A 17,639-nucleotide genomic window follows, 5' to 3' on the forward strand; every position below is an offset into this window, starting at 1 on the left:
TAGAGAACCTGTCAGTGAGATGATTGAGAACTACACGATCATGGGATGTAATATGTCTTAAAATATACACTTTCTGCATCCCATCTCGATTTCTTTCCTGAAAACCTAGGGCTGTGAGCGAGGAACACCAGGACATCATGGAAACGGAAAGGCGCTACCAGGGTAAATGATGTCCAAATAAGTTGGGAGACTAGTGTTGGATACTGAAGAGAGATGTTCAAGCAAAGTGCAGCCGAAAATATCCTTCACATACATTTTAGGTCAATAAATGTAATTTCAGCTCAGATATCGTAATACTATAATGTATAAATACGAAAAATGTTTTTCATGTGATTACTCTAAAACCTTGGGTGATGGAAAATTTCTGTAAAAAGATTTGAAATCAGCACAAAAAAGTCACTTAGAATCACCAATTGTTTCCCATTTAACAGACAAAAGTTTAAATTTTGTTGACCAGTGTTATTTGCGTTGCATGGAATATAATGGGAAAAAATTGTCATTGTTGAATGAAATATGTGAAGGTTTTGTCAACTATTTTCAATCTGTTTATTCTTCAACTGAACCCACTTATAATGTGGACCCTGTGTGTGATGTATCAACTGATATAGTCAATGATTGTAATCTCTTAAACATAATGTATTTTACACATGAAGATGTAAAATGTGCTATAAGAAAATTACGTCCCAAAAAATCTGCAGGACCAGACTGTATACCACCTTATGTATTTAAAGCTTGTGCAGATAATTTAGTATTAAAATTACCACTAACTAGTATATTCAATCTCATTATAAAACACAACTGTTTCCCTGAAGAATGGAAATGTACAAAAATTACTGCAATATTCAAGTCTGGTAAAATTAACGAAATTCAAAATTATAGACCTATTGCAGTTTTATCAACACCAGCTAAAATATTTGAATCATTAATATATAAACAAATTTATACTTATGTAGCAAAATCAATTTCACATGATCAACATGGGTTTATGATTGGAAGATCAACTGTTACAAATTTACTACATTTCACTCATTTTGTGTCAACCCAACTAGATAATAAATTACAAGTTGATGTTATTTATACAGATTTTCAGAAAGCATTTGATAAGGTTGACCATGATATTCTTTTATTAAAATTGAAACAATCTGGATTTTCTTTCTCATTGCTATTGTTAATTAAATCTTACTTGAAAGGAAGAGTACAAGTTGTGAACTTTCATGGACATACTTCCAAGCCTTTTACAGTAAATTCTGGTGTGCCTCAAGGTTCCAATCTTGGTCCATTATTGTTTTTATTGTTTGTTAATGATATTGTAAATTGTGTACAACATTCTAAAATATTATTTGCGGATGATATTAAATTGTATAAAGAAATCAAAACTATATCAGATTGTAAGCTACTTCAAACAGATATTACAAACTTACATATTTGGAGTATTAATAATAAATTGTTATTTCATATTATTAAGTGTATACATATGACCTTTTCTAGATTGAAAAATACAATTAAATTTTCATATAAAATAGAGGCAAACGTTTTACCAGCAGAAAATGAACATAAAGATTTAGGTATATTATTTAGGAGTAATTTTACATTTCATAGTCATATTAATAACATTGTAGATTTGTCCTATGAAAGTTTAGGTTTTGTTATGAGAAATTCTTGTAAATTTAAAGTCAAAACTATAATAATTTTGTATAATTCCATTGTTCGATCTAAATTAGAGTATGCTGCTGTTATCTAGAACCCAGTTACTAACAAATATAACAAAATTCAAAATAAATTTCTAAAATGGTTATATTACAGACTTTATAATGATTATCCTACCTATGAGAGTTATGCTACAATGCTTCAACATTTCCATTTTACTAGTTTGCAAATTAGACGAAATTGTCATTCTTTAAACTTTCTTTATAAAATTATTAACAATAAGTTGGACTGTGTTAGTTTATTTTATTATATAACATTATATGCACCTAAGCTTAAAACGAAATTTCGAAATTTATTTTACATACCAAGGACAAATACTGACTCCCACAAAAATTCCCCAGTTTTCCAAATGTTACAGTTATACCACAGTCTACTATATACAGTCACGAAGCTTGAGTTTTGAGGGTGCTAGAAACAATAGACTGTGATGGTTCTATTTTGCATTGCTTGTAATGAGGCGATATTAGCGATCCTAGAGGTGAGCAACTATCTAATGTTTGCATATTTACTACGTATTGAGCTTCGCGACTGTATATACTAGACTGTGGTTATACAATAAATTACATCCTCATCTGAATTTTGATATTTTCAATATGAATTTCTTTAAATACAGAATTGTTTGTTATCATATTTTACAGAATATTGTTAGTTAATTTGAAGCTACTTTCACACCTTATTTCAATTTCTCTTTTTTTCTTTCTCTTATTTCTATTTTGTTTCAGTTTTTAATAAGTGTACGTTTCCTTTTCCTTGTTTATGTTTTATAAATTAATTTGTTAGTCGTGAACATTGTAATTGGGCTTTGCCTGTTATGTTCAACAACAAATGAATAAATAAATAAATAAATAAATAAATTTATTCTGACATCTTGTGACTTCTGGTTGTGGATTCAAATGAAGAGAATTGTGTACTCCTAGTGGCATGGCACGAGAGAATATTATGAAATGCCATAGTGACTGCAGAAAATACAATCCACGATATGCTCCACATCTTCTAACAGACAGAAAAGTCTAGTGCACGAGGCTAAACTGTTTTGTGAATGCAATTGTGGACACTTGGAACATCTGTAAACGTGCGTTGTTCCACAACCCAGGTCAATAAAACATTCTGTGAAGTAACAGCAGTATTTATTGGACCTATTCCTGTCATTTTCTTGATGATGAAGTGGTTTATGTGATGCATTATTATGAGACGTATCATTTCTTTTTCAGGGTAGAATTCTACAATCCTTTATTGTTTACAATTACGAATCATTCTGTATATTATGGGTATGTTTCTCTTAACAGTTTTGTATAGTAATCTTCCTGCTCTTTTTCGGAAGTAATGTTCATAAGTGTTGATCCTTTAGTGTTCGTTTTTACTTTCCTTATAAATCTCCATGATTCAGATGATCATGATTTGCCATTGTAACTGTTAATCTCGGTATATTTACGATCTCACATTTAATTTTTCGCTCTTATTCTTTTAACCTTCACTTGTGCAATCTTGAACTATTATGTATTTTTCTCTTTTCATATTTAACCAACTTAAATAAATTTCTATTATACACTTCTTGTTTTAAATCCTTATTTCACTACAAATATTGTCTTGTTTTGATACTGCTTATTTTTATCTCGTATCTTTATTTTTTTTTAATTTTGCATAGTTATGTAAAGGTCTGAACTACTATCTGTTCTCTTTTTACGTCTTCTGCTTTGATACATTTTGGGAATGGTATCTCTAATCCATTTTAATTTCCCTCTAGTCTTCCTGTATTCCTTCTTTTGTCCATTTGGCTTCCCACTGTTTTGTGTGTTAAATGTCTGGGATCATAATGTAGGAGATTATAACCAGGCTTCGCATTTTTATCATAAGAGCTGTATTGAATGGAGTAGTTTCTCCTGGTACATTAATGACGTCAGTCAAAGGCGCAAGCAGGTTACAAGACCTCTATGAGTTCTGACTTGTGTTATGTAGAAGCGCACATTGTTACGTATGTTTGTATGTTGATGAGATCATTGTGATGCCATTCAGTCATACAGAAAGTGCACCAGGCAACAAATGCAACTGTCAATATCTATACCTCAGTTGTTTATTTCGAATTTGGAAATGATTATTTTTATATAAGGAATGATAACGTATTCTTAGAATGTATATTTTTTGTCATTGTAATAGTAGTTATTTCAACAAATAGGTGTAAATTATTGTTTGTATATATGTATAAAGCTTCTGTTGTATATTAAGGTTTGTTCACATTATTTAATTGTTTAAATGGTTTTATTTTTTCTTAGACCTACAGTCAAAATGAAAAAGCAGCAGACTTCCTATCACAGATGCCAGAGCCACCTTCCCTAGATTCTGTTAGACAGGCTGTGGTAGAGCTTATCAATCTTGATGCTCTAGATGATGATGAAAACTTGACTCCACTAGGTAGACGCATTGCCATGTTTACAACACATCCGAAACTATCCAAGGCTATGATACATTCAGCAATTTTCAGGTATTTAATTGCTAATTTATAGTAATGATATCTGTGTGTGTGCTTGCATGCAAGAATATAAAAATATTTTAATTTCTGAATTCTTTACTATTGGTAACACTACAGTAAGCAAGAGTATAGTGTCTAATAATTCCATAACAGGTACAGAATGTTAGTACTGGAATGTGCCAGTAAAATTAAGTTCTTTTCTGAAATCTTAGAAAATTACACTTGTTCAAAGTTATACCAGCACTTATAGAGCTTATTTCTGGGTTTGATTTTGAGTAGTGTATCATTCTTCTCCGAATAATACAACAGCCATTATTACACTTATTCCATACCCTGCATTCAAATGTAGAAACGACTGTCAGTTTACTAGTAGCAGTGTTAGTTCCAATTGATAATAAAAAATTGCGCATACCAAACTTCATCTAAAGTAGCCAGACCAGAATAGTCTTGCTCTGTAATGAACTGATTAGCCCATATTTCGTGATGCTCACATGTGATTCATGTATACTTGGTTAGATGCATTGAAATGAAGAGTGAACATTTTTTTAATACGAGGATCATTTCATAAGTAATAATAATAAAATAATAATAATAATGGTTTATTTAACCTGGCAGAGTTGAGGCCATACAGCCGTCTCTAACACTTTGTGGCAACTATATTAAATAAGCCAATAAAGCTGCAGGAATAGAAATTCACTATTTGTGATTGAAGGTCACTGGAATGTGCTTTGCAATGCTAGTACCAAATTGGGTCTGGGTACAGGAGACAATGGATAAGGGAAATTTAAAGATGCATAAATAGAAATCATTGTTTTATTATGCATGAAAGGAAACAAAGTACATTACTCATAGCTAACACCTTTAAAAATAATCCCTCAAGGCTTTCACACATCTTTGCCAGTGATGATGCAGGTGTTGAATCCCATCGGCTGTGATGTCCTCCCTGTTTGCAAACCGCTTCCTATGCAGCAGCTTCTTCAATTGCAGAATAAGATCAAAGTCGCATGGACTGAGATCAGGCAAGTAGGAAGGATGTTCCAACGCTTCTCTAGCTCAGAATGACACTGACAAGCATTTCTGCCACGAAGAACTGCAATTTTCATGTATGACTGCTGTTTAACTTTACTTACATCCTCCTTGGAGCACAGCCTCTAGCATACTAACTTTTGTGTGTGCTTGAACTAGCCACCAATGCACACAGATGCAATCTTGCAGTGGCACCCCATACAGTGTACAACAGGTTTTCAAACGTATATACTGAACTAGCCACGTTTTTGGTTATTCAGAAGATATAACATACTTGTCATGACTATGAAATAACCCTTATATGTCTTGGTGAGTCTTAAATATAAAAACCCTGCAGATCTCTATTCTGAGTAACATTTTTTGTGCATCAATTGGGAGTTATGTCTTTGCTGATTGCTGGATAAATATGTCAGATTTGTGGTTAAGTAAAACTAATTTATGAAGAATTAAACTTATTCATGTAGTCAAAATGTCGAAAGTAAGAAAATCGTGCATAATGTAATTAAAAATTTCTTACTTATTTACTTACAAGTGACTTTTAAGGAACCTGGAGGTTCATTGGCAAAATGATTTTAAAATCATTTTGTAACAATATACTAAAATCAGCCAAACAACTTGGAAAACCTTTCTGGACAGATAAATTGACAGTACTAAAAAAAGATAGACAAGATACCAGATTGAAAGCAGTAAAGACTAGGATTGGGAAAAAAAAAGAAACAGGTTTAAAAAACTGGGTTTTTTAGTTGAACTGATTTTTTTGGTTTAAACACCCTATTTTCCGCATTGATATTATATGGTACAAAAATCGAGTCTTGGCTTTCATATTAATATGGCGAGTGTTGACTGTTCAGTAATACTTACTGGCTTTTAAGGAACCCGGAAGTTCATTGCCACCCTCACATAAGCCTGCCATTGATCCTTATCCTGAGCAAGATTAATCCAGTCTGTACCATCATATCCCACCTCCCTCAAATCTGTTCAGTAATAGAATTGGAAAGTAGTGAAGATAGGAAGAATAAAAAAGCAGTGTTAAAATTACTGTGATGTACCGAAGTAAATATAATATTTCCATGCAAGAATTCTGCATTACCATATGGTGAAGAATATAAGGCTTCTGTACATAGTGTTGGACCTTGTGCCACTGTCACATATTCTGTGACACAGTACACGAGGATAGGCCACCAAAGGGAACAGAGAGGTAGAACTTAAACTGTGAAGGATTCAATCCAGTATGGCTTAGTGAATAAAGTGTCAGCACATAGAGCTGAAAATCCAGGTTCGAATCCCAGTGCTGGAGAGAATTTTTCTCTGTTCTACCCATTCTTCACCATATGGTAATGCAGAAGAATTCCTGGACGGAAATATCATATGTACTTCAGTACATCATAGTAATATGTTAAGCGTAAGTAATTACTCATGATTCATGTTCTGTCGGACCCCAGCCACTTAGTCACTCGTAATGAGTACATAGTGTTGGGCATTGTGCCACTGTCACATATTGTAGGGAATCAGAGGGGAAAAGGGGGATAGAACTTAAACTGAGAAGGATTCAATCCAGCATCGGAATTTGAATCTGGTGTCGCTTAGTGGATAAAGTGTCAGCATGTAGAGTTGAAAACCTGGGTTTGAATCCCGATGCCGAGAGAATTTTTCTTCGTTCTACCTATTCTTCACCAAGTATTAAAATTATTACCTATTTAAAAATTTTTAAATTTAAATTAATTATTCAATCATTATTTAATTTAGTTATTTTGAAAAAGATATCCATTAGCCCTGATCACATAATATCAGATTGACCATTCCTATGTTATAAAATGGCAACATATGAAAAAAAAAAAACTACGTAAAGATTAATTTTTGGTCCTACAAAAAAGAACTATCGCTAGAATCTCCACTGTCGAAAATGAACTTTTGATAATGACTGCTAGATGGAAGTATAGCTACAAGCTATTACCACAGTATAGGTTTTCATGTAGTAAGGAAACTTTGCCACTTTTTCTGTCAAACAGACAAGCACGCGCATACGTTTGGGACTCATTCGAGAAGTCCTGGGTTCGAACTCCTTAGCCGACCAATCTAGGTTTTTTTTTTCATGGTTTCCCTAAGTCACTAAACCATGATTTATCACTGTCTTAATCACCAATATCATACATATTAAAACAAAATCCAAATCAGCAATCTATAACACATGACAATACAAACAGAATCTCAACAATACTCAATGGGCTACTGATATACCCAAAGATCCTACACATGCGATGTGACACTGATGTTAAAGCTTGTATAAATCAATGCTTATGAAAAGAACAAAGAACTAAACTGCTGTACCGACTATTCTTGGATGTCTATATATTCTTTTTCTTTTTTCTGCTCAACATCGAAAACAAGGTCTTTCCTATCACTACATTCTGTACTATATTTACATTTTCCAATTTGAGTGTTGAATACGAGGCTTTTATGAGTTCTTAAAAATCCTAAACTTTTGTTTGTCTGAAGTTCTAAAACTCTCAGGTGTTGTTAAAAAATGTAAATTACTGTTTGTGTCAATTATCGGTAATATCACGGTATGGGCTAATATTTTTTGTTGATGATTATTGAATTGAATTTATTGTATAATAATGATATTTATATTCTATTGTTGTATAATTTTTTTTATTTCTAATAAAACCAGTGATATTAACCTTCCAGTGAATCATTTTCTAGTCATTAAACTTATAATAATAGGGCCTGCAGTATATTTCATTGCAGGTTAAGTGGCATTTGAAATCAGTGCCAGTTTTAAAGTAAAATTCTGTGCTTTCCATATTATTCTTTTATTTAAATTTATTTAAATTTTTAAGATGTCAGACATGCAATAATGTACATCTTTTTATTTATTTTTTCAAGTTAATAGATACGGTGAGCATGTAATTATAATTATTCACTACCAGGCGAGCTAGTGATGCTCAGCTAACATATTGTCATAGGATTATAAAATTTATTTAAAGTTTTTCTATCATTGAAAAACTTTAAATAAATTTTGTAAGCTTGTAATTGGTTTATCTGAAAACCAAAATGAATTGTGAAATATTGTCATAGCCCTATTAACACACTGTTTCCTTACTGCATGAATAACTATACTGTGCTATTACCACAGTCTAATACATACAGTTGCGCAACTCATATGTATAAAATATGCCAGGATTTGACACTTGGCGCGACAGGCAAGTTAAAAGTGTGCAGACGACATATGATAACACATCAGAAAACGAGTTTTGCGTAATTTATTTTATATTTTTATGCTATATAGAAAGTGTATATGGTTCTTATTAATTTTACTTTAGAATCCTAGAAGAATTTCACACGCATTTAATCTACAAGTTTCAGAAGTTGGGAATAAATGTAATTCTTTCTGCTCCTTACAACTGAATCATGGCCCTGATCACGTATCATGGTTTGAAATAATATAATTGTTCATATGTGGAGGTTAATAAAATTCATTCCTAAATATAGTATGCATCATTGGAACTCTATATTTCCTGTGAGAAGAGTCAAAATTAGTAGTTTCAAAATTATCAAATTTATTAGCCATTTTCTCCTCCTGAAAGAACAAGCAAAATACAAGATAAGATGGCCAAGTAAAGACAAATAACCTGTGTTACTTTAAATAAAAATAAAAAATATACACCAACTATACATGTATTTCCACTTGTATTTAAACTGTCCTTCCTGACATAGCTATAAATAGGTAACTGATAACTAATAAATGTTTTATAGAACACAATACGTAGGCTACCTACAATGTGGATTATTGGTTATGATTAAGTTATGATTTTCAGATATACACTTACCTCCCTTGGTCTTTAGGGAATCTGAAGAACGGCAAATTCGGAGATTTAAACTTGTTGTTATTGCAATTTACAGTACTGCACACATTGCCTTTATTCCGACGCATGATTAAAACGTTATTATAACATCTTGCATCCCTTAAAAGCACGTGCTCACTGTATTAACACTATGGTCTGGGCCTTGCCTGCCGCTTGGGCGCTAGTGTCATGAATGTTGGCAAAAAAAGTGTTGAAGTTGCGCGACTGTATGAATTAGACTGTGCTATTGCTGCAATTCCATCAGGGTTATAACGTGACTTCTTTTGCAATCACTAGATGGCAGCATACAGAAATTGTTACAGTTGTTGTTTTGGAAGTGCATTAGTTATGATCAATCTGTTATATGTGATCAGGGCCACTAGTGATCTGATGTTCCCAAAATAATTCAGAACTATAAATTCAAAAGTTATTAAGGAATGCGCAAACATATGTATAACTTGTTACTTGGTGTTTATAATATCATTATTTTTTTCTTTCGTCACATAAAATAGAGTAACAAGTTTGCGCACGCACGTCCCCTTGTGCATGTCACGTAAGATTTATCCTTTCATAGATTCCTGCCCAAGGGCAGGTCTTTCACTGCAAATCCAGCATTCTCCAGTCTTCCCTATGTTCTGCCTTCCTCTTGGTCTCAGCATACAATACATATATCTTAATGTTGTCTATCATCTGGTATCTTCTTCTGCCCTGATCTTATTCATTCCAGTGCATCCTTCAGTAATCAGTTTCTTCTCAGTCAGTTACACAGTCAGTTTCATTTTCCCTTCCTGATCAGTTTCAGCATTATTTTTTCTTCACTCTTTCTAGTATAGCTTCATTTCTTATTCTCTCTGTCCATTTTATACACTCCATTCTTCTCCATATCCATATTTCAAATGCTTCCAGTTGTTTCTCTTCACTTTGTCATAATGGGTATGCATTTATATGCATGTATATTTATTATTTATTTATTTTATTTTTGTTTCATTTTCAGATGTGTAAGTCCTATATTAAGTATAGCAACACTTTTGTCCAGTGATGCAGAAATGTTTCATGGAGGACTCCGTAATAAGGAAAATGTACGACTGGTAAAGAAGAACGTCCATTCATCAAGTGACCATCTGGCGCTAGCCTGGTTGTATGAGGAGTGGGAAACATTACTTAAAAAAAGTACTTTAAGTACAAAGAATTTCTGTTCACAGAAAGGTCTAAACTCAGACAGCATGAGACTTATATCCAGTATGTAAACATTTTATTTATATTAAGTAGGACCCGTTATTATTTTTAGAATCTTCAACACATGAATGAAAGTTTAGGGGATATGTTGCGTTGTAGTTTAGTACCCTTAAGCAGTTTCAACCAGTCTCTGATATGTTTTAAAAACATCTTTTAAATTAGCTTCATTACATTCCTTCATTAGTATGATACTATAGTGCAATTCAGTAATTATTTGATTATTTATGATAAAGTGATCTGAAAGCATATGCGATGCGTCCATACTTGATGAATTTTGGGAAGATAATTTTTTGACCAGACAAGGATCTTAAAAATACTTAGTTGTTACTACGAGCTTCCAGCTTCAGTTGATGCTGATGACTCGTTTTTGTACACATGCAGCCACCAGCGTAGCTCAGGCAGTAGCTTGTTTGCCTGTTGATTCAGATTTTCACTTGGGTATGGGTTCGATTCTTGCTTGGACTGATTACCTGATTGGGGTATTTCCGAAGTTTTCCCCAATTGTAAGGTGAATGTCAGGTAATTTATGGCGAATCCTCGGCCTCATCTCACTATCACTAATTCTGTTAACGCTAAATAATCTAGTAGTTGATACAGCGTCATTAAATAGCTAAGTTAAAAGAAAAAAGACATTGTAATGTTGTAAAAATCAATTTTGAGATTTTCAAGAGCATACATATTTACATCATCTCTCTTACCAAACAAGTGATTGACCTGTGTGTGCTGTCTAATGAGCCGTACTTTGGCCTCTATGAAGTTTTTTCTCCTAAACTATTTGAGGAAATTTCGCTTGAAAAAATAATGCTTTGAATTAATAATTGAAGGTTGCCAACTGTATTTATAGTGACTCGAACAAAGATGAAAAATTTAAACAGTATTTTCACCAGTATAATTGCATATTCAATTGAAGTCACTTCATCTGAGAAATATGTATATGGAATGCAGTAATTATTAAGTTATTTTTTGTCTACTTGTCCTTGTCAGTGATAGTCGTCATAGTTAGTATATTGATAAACCGAATTTGATTATCAGTAGGAATCTGAATTTTTAGCATCTATTTTTCTGAAATTAACATCTACTTCTTCCCAAATTAGCATCTATTTTTTTTCCAAAGGAAACTTTGTGTATTCTACCTTTCATTTCTCAAAAGAGAACATTGTGAACAATTCAACATTTTCCTCTTTTAAATTACATTGTCTGTCTGAAGTTTTCCCCAATTGTAAGGTGAATGTCAGGTAATTTATGGCGAATCCTCGGCCTCATCTCACTATCACTAATTCTGTTAACGCTAAATAATCTAGTAGTTGATACAGCGTCATTAAATAGCTAAGTTAAAAGAAAAAAGACATTGTAATGTTGTAAAAATCAATTTTGAGATTTTCAAGAGCATACATATTTACATCATCTCTCTTACCAAACAAGTGATTGACCTGTGTGTGCTGTCTAATGAGCCGTACTTTGGCCTCTATGAAGTTTTTTCTCCTAAACTATTTGAGGAAATTTCGCTTGAAAAAATAATGCTTTGAATTAATAATTGAAGGTTGCCAACTGTATTTATAGTGACTCGAACAAAGATGAAAAATTTAAACAGTATTTTCACCAGTATAATTGCATATTCAATTGAAGTCACTTCATCTGAGAAATATGTATATGGAATGCAGTAATTATTAAGTTATTTTTTGTCTACTTGTCCTTGTCAGTGATAGTCGTCATAGTTAGTATATTGATAAACCGAATTTGATTATCAGTAGGAATCTGAATTTTTAGCATCTATTTTTCTGAAATTAACATCTACTTCTTCCCAAATTAGCATCTATTTTTTTTCCAAAGGAAACTTTGTGTATTCTACCTTTCATTTCTCAAAAGAGAACATTGTGAACAATTCAACATTTTCCTCTTTTAAATTACATTGTCTGTCTGAAACAGCACCATACTGTGATAAAACACGTTCACTGTTATCATTGTTGGTGTCCACAATACTTGCAAACAACATTTATTCTCTGTTCTTAAAGCATTAACACTTTCATTATGTCACATTTTTTATTTTTCACCTGCTGTTCAATAAGCATTTTTAAGAAGGGGGGCAAGACTAACTGTAGTAACTTTCGAGGAATATCACTTTTGTCGACATCATACAAAATTGAGAAGATTAACTCCATATGTAGATGAAATTATTGGGGATCTTCACTCTGAGAGAGGAACATAGGTTAAGGGTGTTTGAGAATAAGGTGCTTAGGAAAATATTTGAGGCTAAGAGGGATGAAGTTACAGGAGAATGGAGAAAGTTACACAACGCAGAACTGCACGCATTGTATTATTCACCAGACATAATTAGGAACATTAAATCCAGACGTCTGCGATGGGCAGGGCATGTAGCATGTATGGGCAAATCCAGGAATGCATGTGGAGTGTTAGTTGGGAGACTGGAGGGAAAAAGACCTTTGGGGAGGCCGAGACGTAGATGGGAGGATAATATTAAAATGGATTTGAGGGAGGTGGGATATGATGATAGGGACTGGATTAATCTTGCACAGGATAGGGACCGATGGCTGGCTTATGTGAGGGCGGCAATGAACCGTCGGGTTCCTTAAAAGCCATTTGTAAGTAAGTAAGTTGTACTCATAATGGCACAACACAAAATGCACCCACACAACAGGCAGCGAAGTTCGAGATGACGCCGAGATCTAGTAGGCTCTGAGGATGGTGTGAAGAATTACCCAAAACACCTGTAAGCCGCACATGCTTACACAATTAACACGAGTAAGATCGCCATTTAATCAATTATATAAATACAAAAGTAAATACATTAAAGAAACCAAGGAGGAAATTCTAAGTAGATTCAATAAAAATTACTAATTTTTTATTACATTTTATACGAGGACATTATTATTTTTAAATCACTCATTTGGTATTGCAAATTACACGTAATTTTTGGTTAGTTATTCAAAATTGCAATATAACATATTGTAAAATAATTTTATTGCATTTATTAAAAACGTAAAGAAAAGTGTAAAGAATTATTGTAACTTGATTTTACTTGAAATTCATTTTGTTCACCCTTGTATTTTAGTCACTGCTACCCAACAGCAATATACACTGCAACTAGGTAGCATGCAAAGTAATTGAAGATCATTCACGCGCTGTCTTTCATACATCCCTGTCGTAAGTGCTCAAAGATTAATATGGTCCATTTCAAAATCACGGACGAAATCGTGGTTCCAAACCTTGGCTTTTAAACCGTGATCGAGGTCTGAATCCTTATGCAATTTCTGAAACGAAGTCGAGACGCGGCTTGAGAAGAAACCGAGGTTCGTGGGTTTTATATATGGCAGCGCAGCTAAGAATCGATTTTTATTCTTGTAAACAGTCGATATTAGAAAGAAATGAACATCAGGATTAATATTTTTATTGAATTGCAGTAAGTCACATTCTTTTGTTCTCAGCTAAGGTACTGTTATACATATTTACTAATTTACAGAATATAATTATGTGCATTTAAAATACTAGCATTACTTAGTATTTAATAGGGAACAGATTTTTAGGTACCGGAATGATATTGCCAAAATAATTAGCACAAGACGAGCGTTTATGTTGTAGTTTATCATTTGTTCATAACTAGTACCAACATTAACTACCTGAAAACCCGGTTCTAAGGAATTAATAACCTAAATATTAACTGGATTAAAATTTCAATTGAAACTAAAATGTTATATGGTTCTATTTTCACATATAATAAATAGGCTAGTACTATGTGGAAAGCCCCAGTAGCATAAAACTTAAAATAGGAAGACAAAATCACGTTTGCTTCATATTCTTGTAGACCCACATCATTTTCGAGTATTAAAAAAATGTCCAAAACTACTGTAAAGACTGAGAATTAAGACATAGGCTATCGTCTTATAGACATAAAAGTATAATTAATATAAAATGTTATATCTTACTTCCCTGAAAGCAACGAGAAGGTATCAACCTGTCATGTCTTGCTTTTTGTTGCAGATTATTATTTAACATTCTTGCTAAATTTTCCTTCGAAAACAAACCATATCCCATCTCCCTCAAATCCATTTTAATATTATCCTCCCATCTACGTCTCGGCCTCCCCAAAGGTCTTTTTCCCTCCGGTCTCCCAACTAACACTCTACATGCATTCCTGGATTTGCCCATACGTGCTACATGCCCTGCCCATCGCAGACATCTGGATTTAATGTTCCTAATTATGTTAGGTGAAGAATACAATGTGTGCAGTTCTGTGTTGTGTAACTTTCTCCATTCTCCTGTAACTTCATCCCTCTTAGCCCCAAATATTTTTCTAAGCACCTTATTCTTTAACACCCTTAACCTATGTTCCTCTCTCAAAGTGACAGTCCAAGTTTCACAACCATAAAGAACAACCAGTAATATAACTGTTTTATAAATTCTAATTTTCAGATTTTTTGACAGCAGACTAGGTGATAAAAGCTTCTCAACCGAATAATAACACGCATTTCCCATATTTATTCTGCGTTTAATTTCCTCCCAAGTGTCATTTATATTTGTTACTGTTGCTCCAAGATATTATGAGTACAACACTGTTACAAAATATTATAAGTGAACTGTTCTGTTCAACTAGAGGAAGAAGACTATAAAATATTTTTTTAATCTTTTTTTAGTGCTGCTTATACTTTATATTCATATAGACAAAATAGTTTGTTAAAGTTTATTTTATTTATTGATTTATTATTGTTATTTAAATATTTTATTGTAATTTTTATGTAATCTAATAGTCTGTATGCCTACTAGGATCACTAATCAGGTGACAGGACATTATGCAGTTTAAAGATGGTTTTTAATCCATGATACTCTTCGAATGACAACCCATCGGTTGTGATGCTTCATTGGGTGTCTTCTTCTTCCTTTCGCATTAAGCCTGCAGCTTGTTCTGTCCAGAATTCTGGTCAGAAAATTCTAAATTGTTTTCTGTATAGGTTATGACGGAAACAAAGAATGCCACGACAGTTATATCAACTGTAAGGCCTCCAATCTTGGTAATATTGAAGCAGCAAAGAAATCGCGTTTACCAGCACATGTAAATGACTTTTGTAAAATAGGGTTACTGTATTTCTTAGATTCGATAATATATTTTCATAATGTTCTGTGTAATCACTTCAAATTTTTCACTATATCATTAAATAATAACAGTGACTTGTGTTTTGGAAGTTTTTACAGTTTTAAACGTTTGGGATTTATTTATTAAACACTGTATCGTCACTTCAATAATTATTGTTGAGTGTTTTTATAAGTCAGTCTATTAGTTTATAACTGATTTGTTTTGATATTGATTCGGATTTAAGATGAACAGTAAGTTAATTTCAAGCTACTTTCACACCTTATTTTCAATTTCTTTTCTTTCTCTCTTTTCTGTTTTCAGTATCTAATAAGAGTATGTTTGCTTTTGCTTGTTTAGGTTTTATAAATTATATCAATTGTCAGTTTTGAACATTGTAATTGGGCTTCACCTGTTATGTTCAATAACAAATAAATAAATAAATATAATTCTGTCCAATCTCCATTCAAGGGCTTAGAATGTTAAGCATTAATTTGTACATTTTAATACATAGCATTATACATAACATTTACAAAACATGTACTATCTTAGACAAAAAAAAAAAAAGACCAGCTGCTGTACGCTAAGTCTCGTTCAGAAAACCTAAGTTGAGTCCATGAGAGCTTAGATTTACAGTGAACATATTTCTTATCCACTACTTCGCTCTGTTTTTACTTTGTTTTGTTTGTTGCTTTTCTCTCTGTTTATAGAGCAAGTGTTAATCAGTAACGAGGATAAATTAAAATAAAAATAAAAATGCTTTTTCCCTAGTTGGGTGAAGCAGGTACTGCCCAAAGTGGACTTAGACAAATTCACTCTACAGGAGATTGGTCATTTTTTGTGTCTAAGGCTATACATTCTGACTTAAGTAAAATAGTTCATATTGATATTGGATATTGATGTGACTTTTTTTTTTCTTGTGACAGAACTTCGTGAACTATATGTGGAGCACTTACTTCATAGCAGAATGCTAGAAGATATAGACAAATTCCAAGATCTAAATGCTGCTTGCAACAAATGTGGAGGCAATAGTGAACTCGTGAAAGCAGTGTTGTTGTCAGGAACAGGAACATTGTTGTACAGACGAAGCTGGGATGTAATAAATGGACGTCTCAAGAAGAATACAAATGTTATATTAACAGAGTAAGTTATTTTGGACATAATATAATTTTTTGTTGTAAATCCCAACTATAATAATTCTACATATGAGTCATTCTACGCCAAATCGCACACTGATAAAATACGTCCATCCATCCAATGGTTCTACAGCTTTATTATTATATAGCAAGATTCCATAGCTTTAGTAACTCCCTCTGGTTGTGTTCTAATTTAACCCTCTCATTACTACAGCTCCACTTTTGTAACTAATTGTCTAAATAACTATTAATGAAATGTTTTATTATGTTTCACTATATGTACTTTTTAAAGTCACCAACAGTGTAAATGCGATATAAAATGTTATTTTGTAACTACTAGCAGCAGCAAACAAATTAATCATAAGAGATAAGACTATCTTAAAAAACCTTATGCCTATTCTGCAATGAAAAATACATTGGAGGCGGATCCCAACTTCTCTTCATATATATATATATATATATATATATATATATATATATATATATATATATATATATATATATAGTGAAACATAATAAAACATTTCATTAATAGTTATTTAGACAATTAGTTACAAAAGTGGAGCTGTAGTAATGAGAGGGTTAAGTTAGAACACAACCAGAGGGAGTTACTAAAGCTATGGAATCTTGCTATGTAACAATAAAGTCAAAGTTTTGCACTTTTTAAAAGTGTCAACTCAAGTTCCTCTTTTGCAACATCAGTATATAAAATAATTTTAAAGAATTAAGGCAATGGGTTTTTATGAGAATGTTTCTTACCTGGCATTTCTAGACAATAATTTGGCTCGTCATTATTGCCTTGTAATATTTGCTACCAAACAAATTGTGATGTTTTGAGAATATCAGCAATATGGACAACCACTTTCTCAATGCAAAATAAAATACATTTATCTTTTCTTATTGAGAGAGAGAGGGAGGAGAGGGGGGAAGGAGTATGTGTATGGGCTTTTTTATATACTGTATATTTGGTGTTATTATTATTCCACTCCTGGAGAGATCTTTGCGTAAACAGTCATGTCCAGTGATTAACCTATAGCTGATTTATGAAGTGCTTCAGTTGTTTAAAAACTGAAAGAAAACAATTTAAAGTAGGCTGACCAGACGTCCCAGATTTCCAGGGACAATCCCCAGTTTTGAGT

The 17,639-nt window shown here is 32.7% G+C and overlaps 1 protein-coding gene across 3 annotated transcripts in view; it reads left to right on the forward strand.

Annotated features, from left to right (window-relative positions):
- The window catches only part of LOC138703272 (ATP-dependent RNA helicase DHX30-like), a 104,288-nt gene that overhangs the window by 72,520 nt on the left and 14,129 nt on the right, over positions 1–17,639 (forward strand). For all 3 annotated transcript variants that reach the window (XM_069831018.1, XM_069831017.1, XM_069831019.1), the window contains 3 exons: positions 3,978–4,186; positions 10,040–10,284; positions 16,291–16,507. In XM_069831018.1, the coding sequence (XP_069687119.1) occupies positions 3,978–4,186; positions 10,040–10,284; positions 16,291–16,507 (671 nt within the window). The remainder of the gene's footprint in view (positions 1–3,977; positions 4,187–10,039; positions 10,285–16,290; positions 16,508–17,639) is intronic.

This window comes from Periplaneta americana, chromosome 7 (genome assembly GCF_040183065.1).
Source record: "Periplaneta americana isolate PAMFEO1 chromosome 7, P.americana_PAMFEO1_priV1, whole genome shotgun sequence".
Lineage (NCBI taxonomy): Eukaryota > Metazoa > Arthropoda > Insecta > Blattodea > Blattidae > Periplaneta > Periplaneta americana.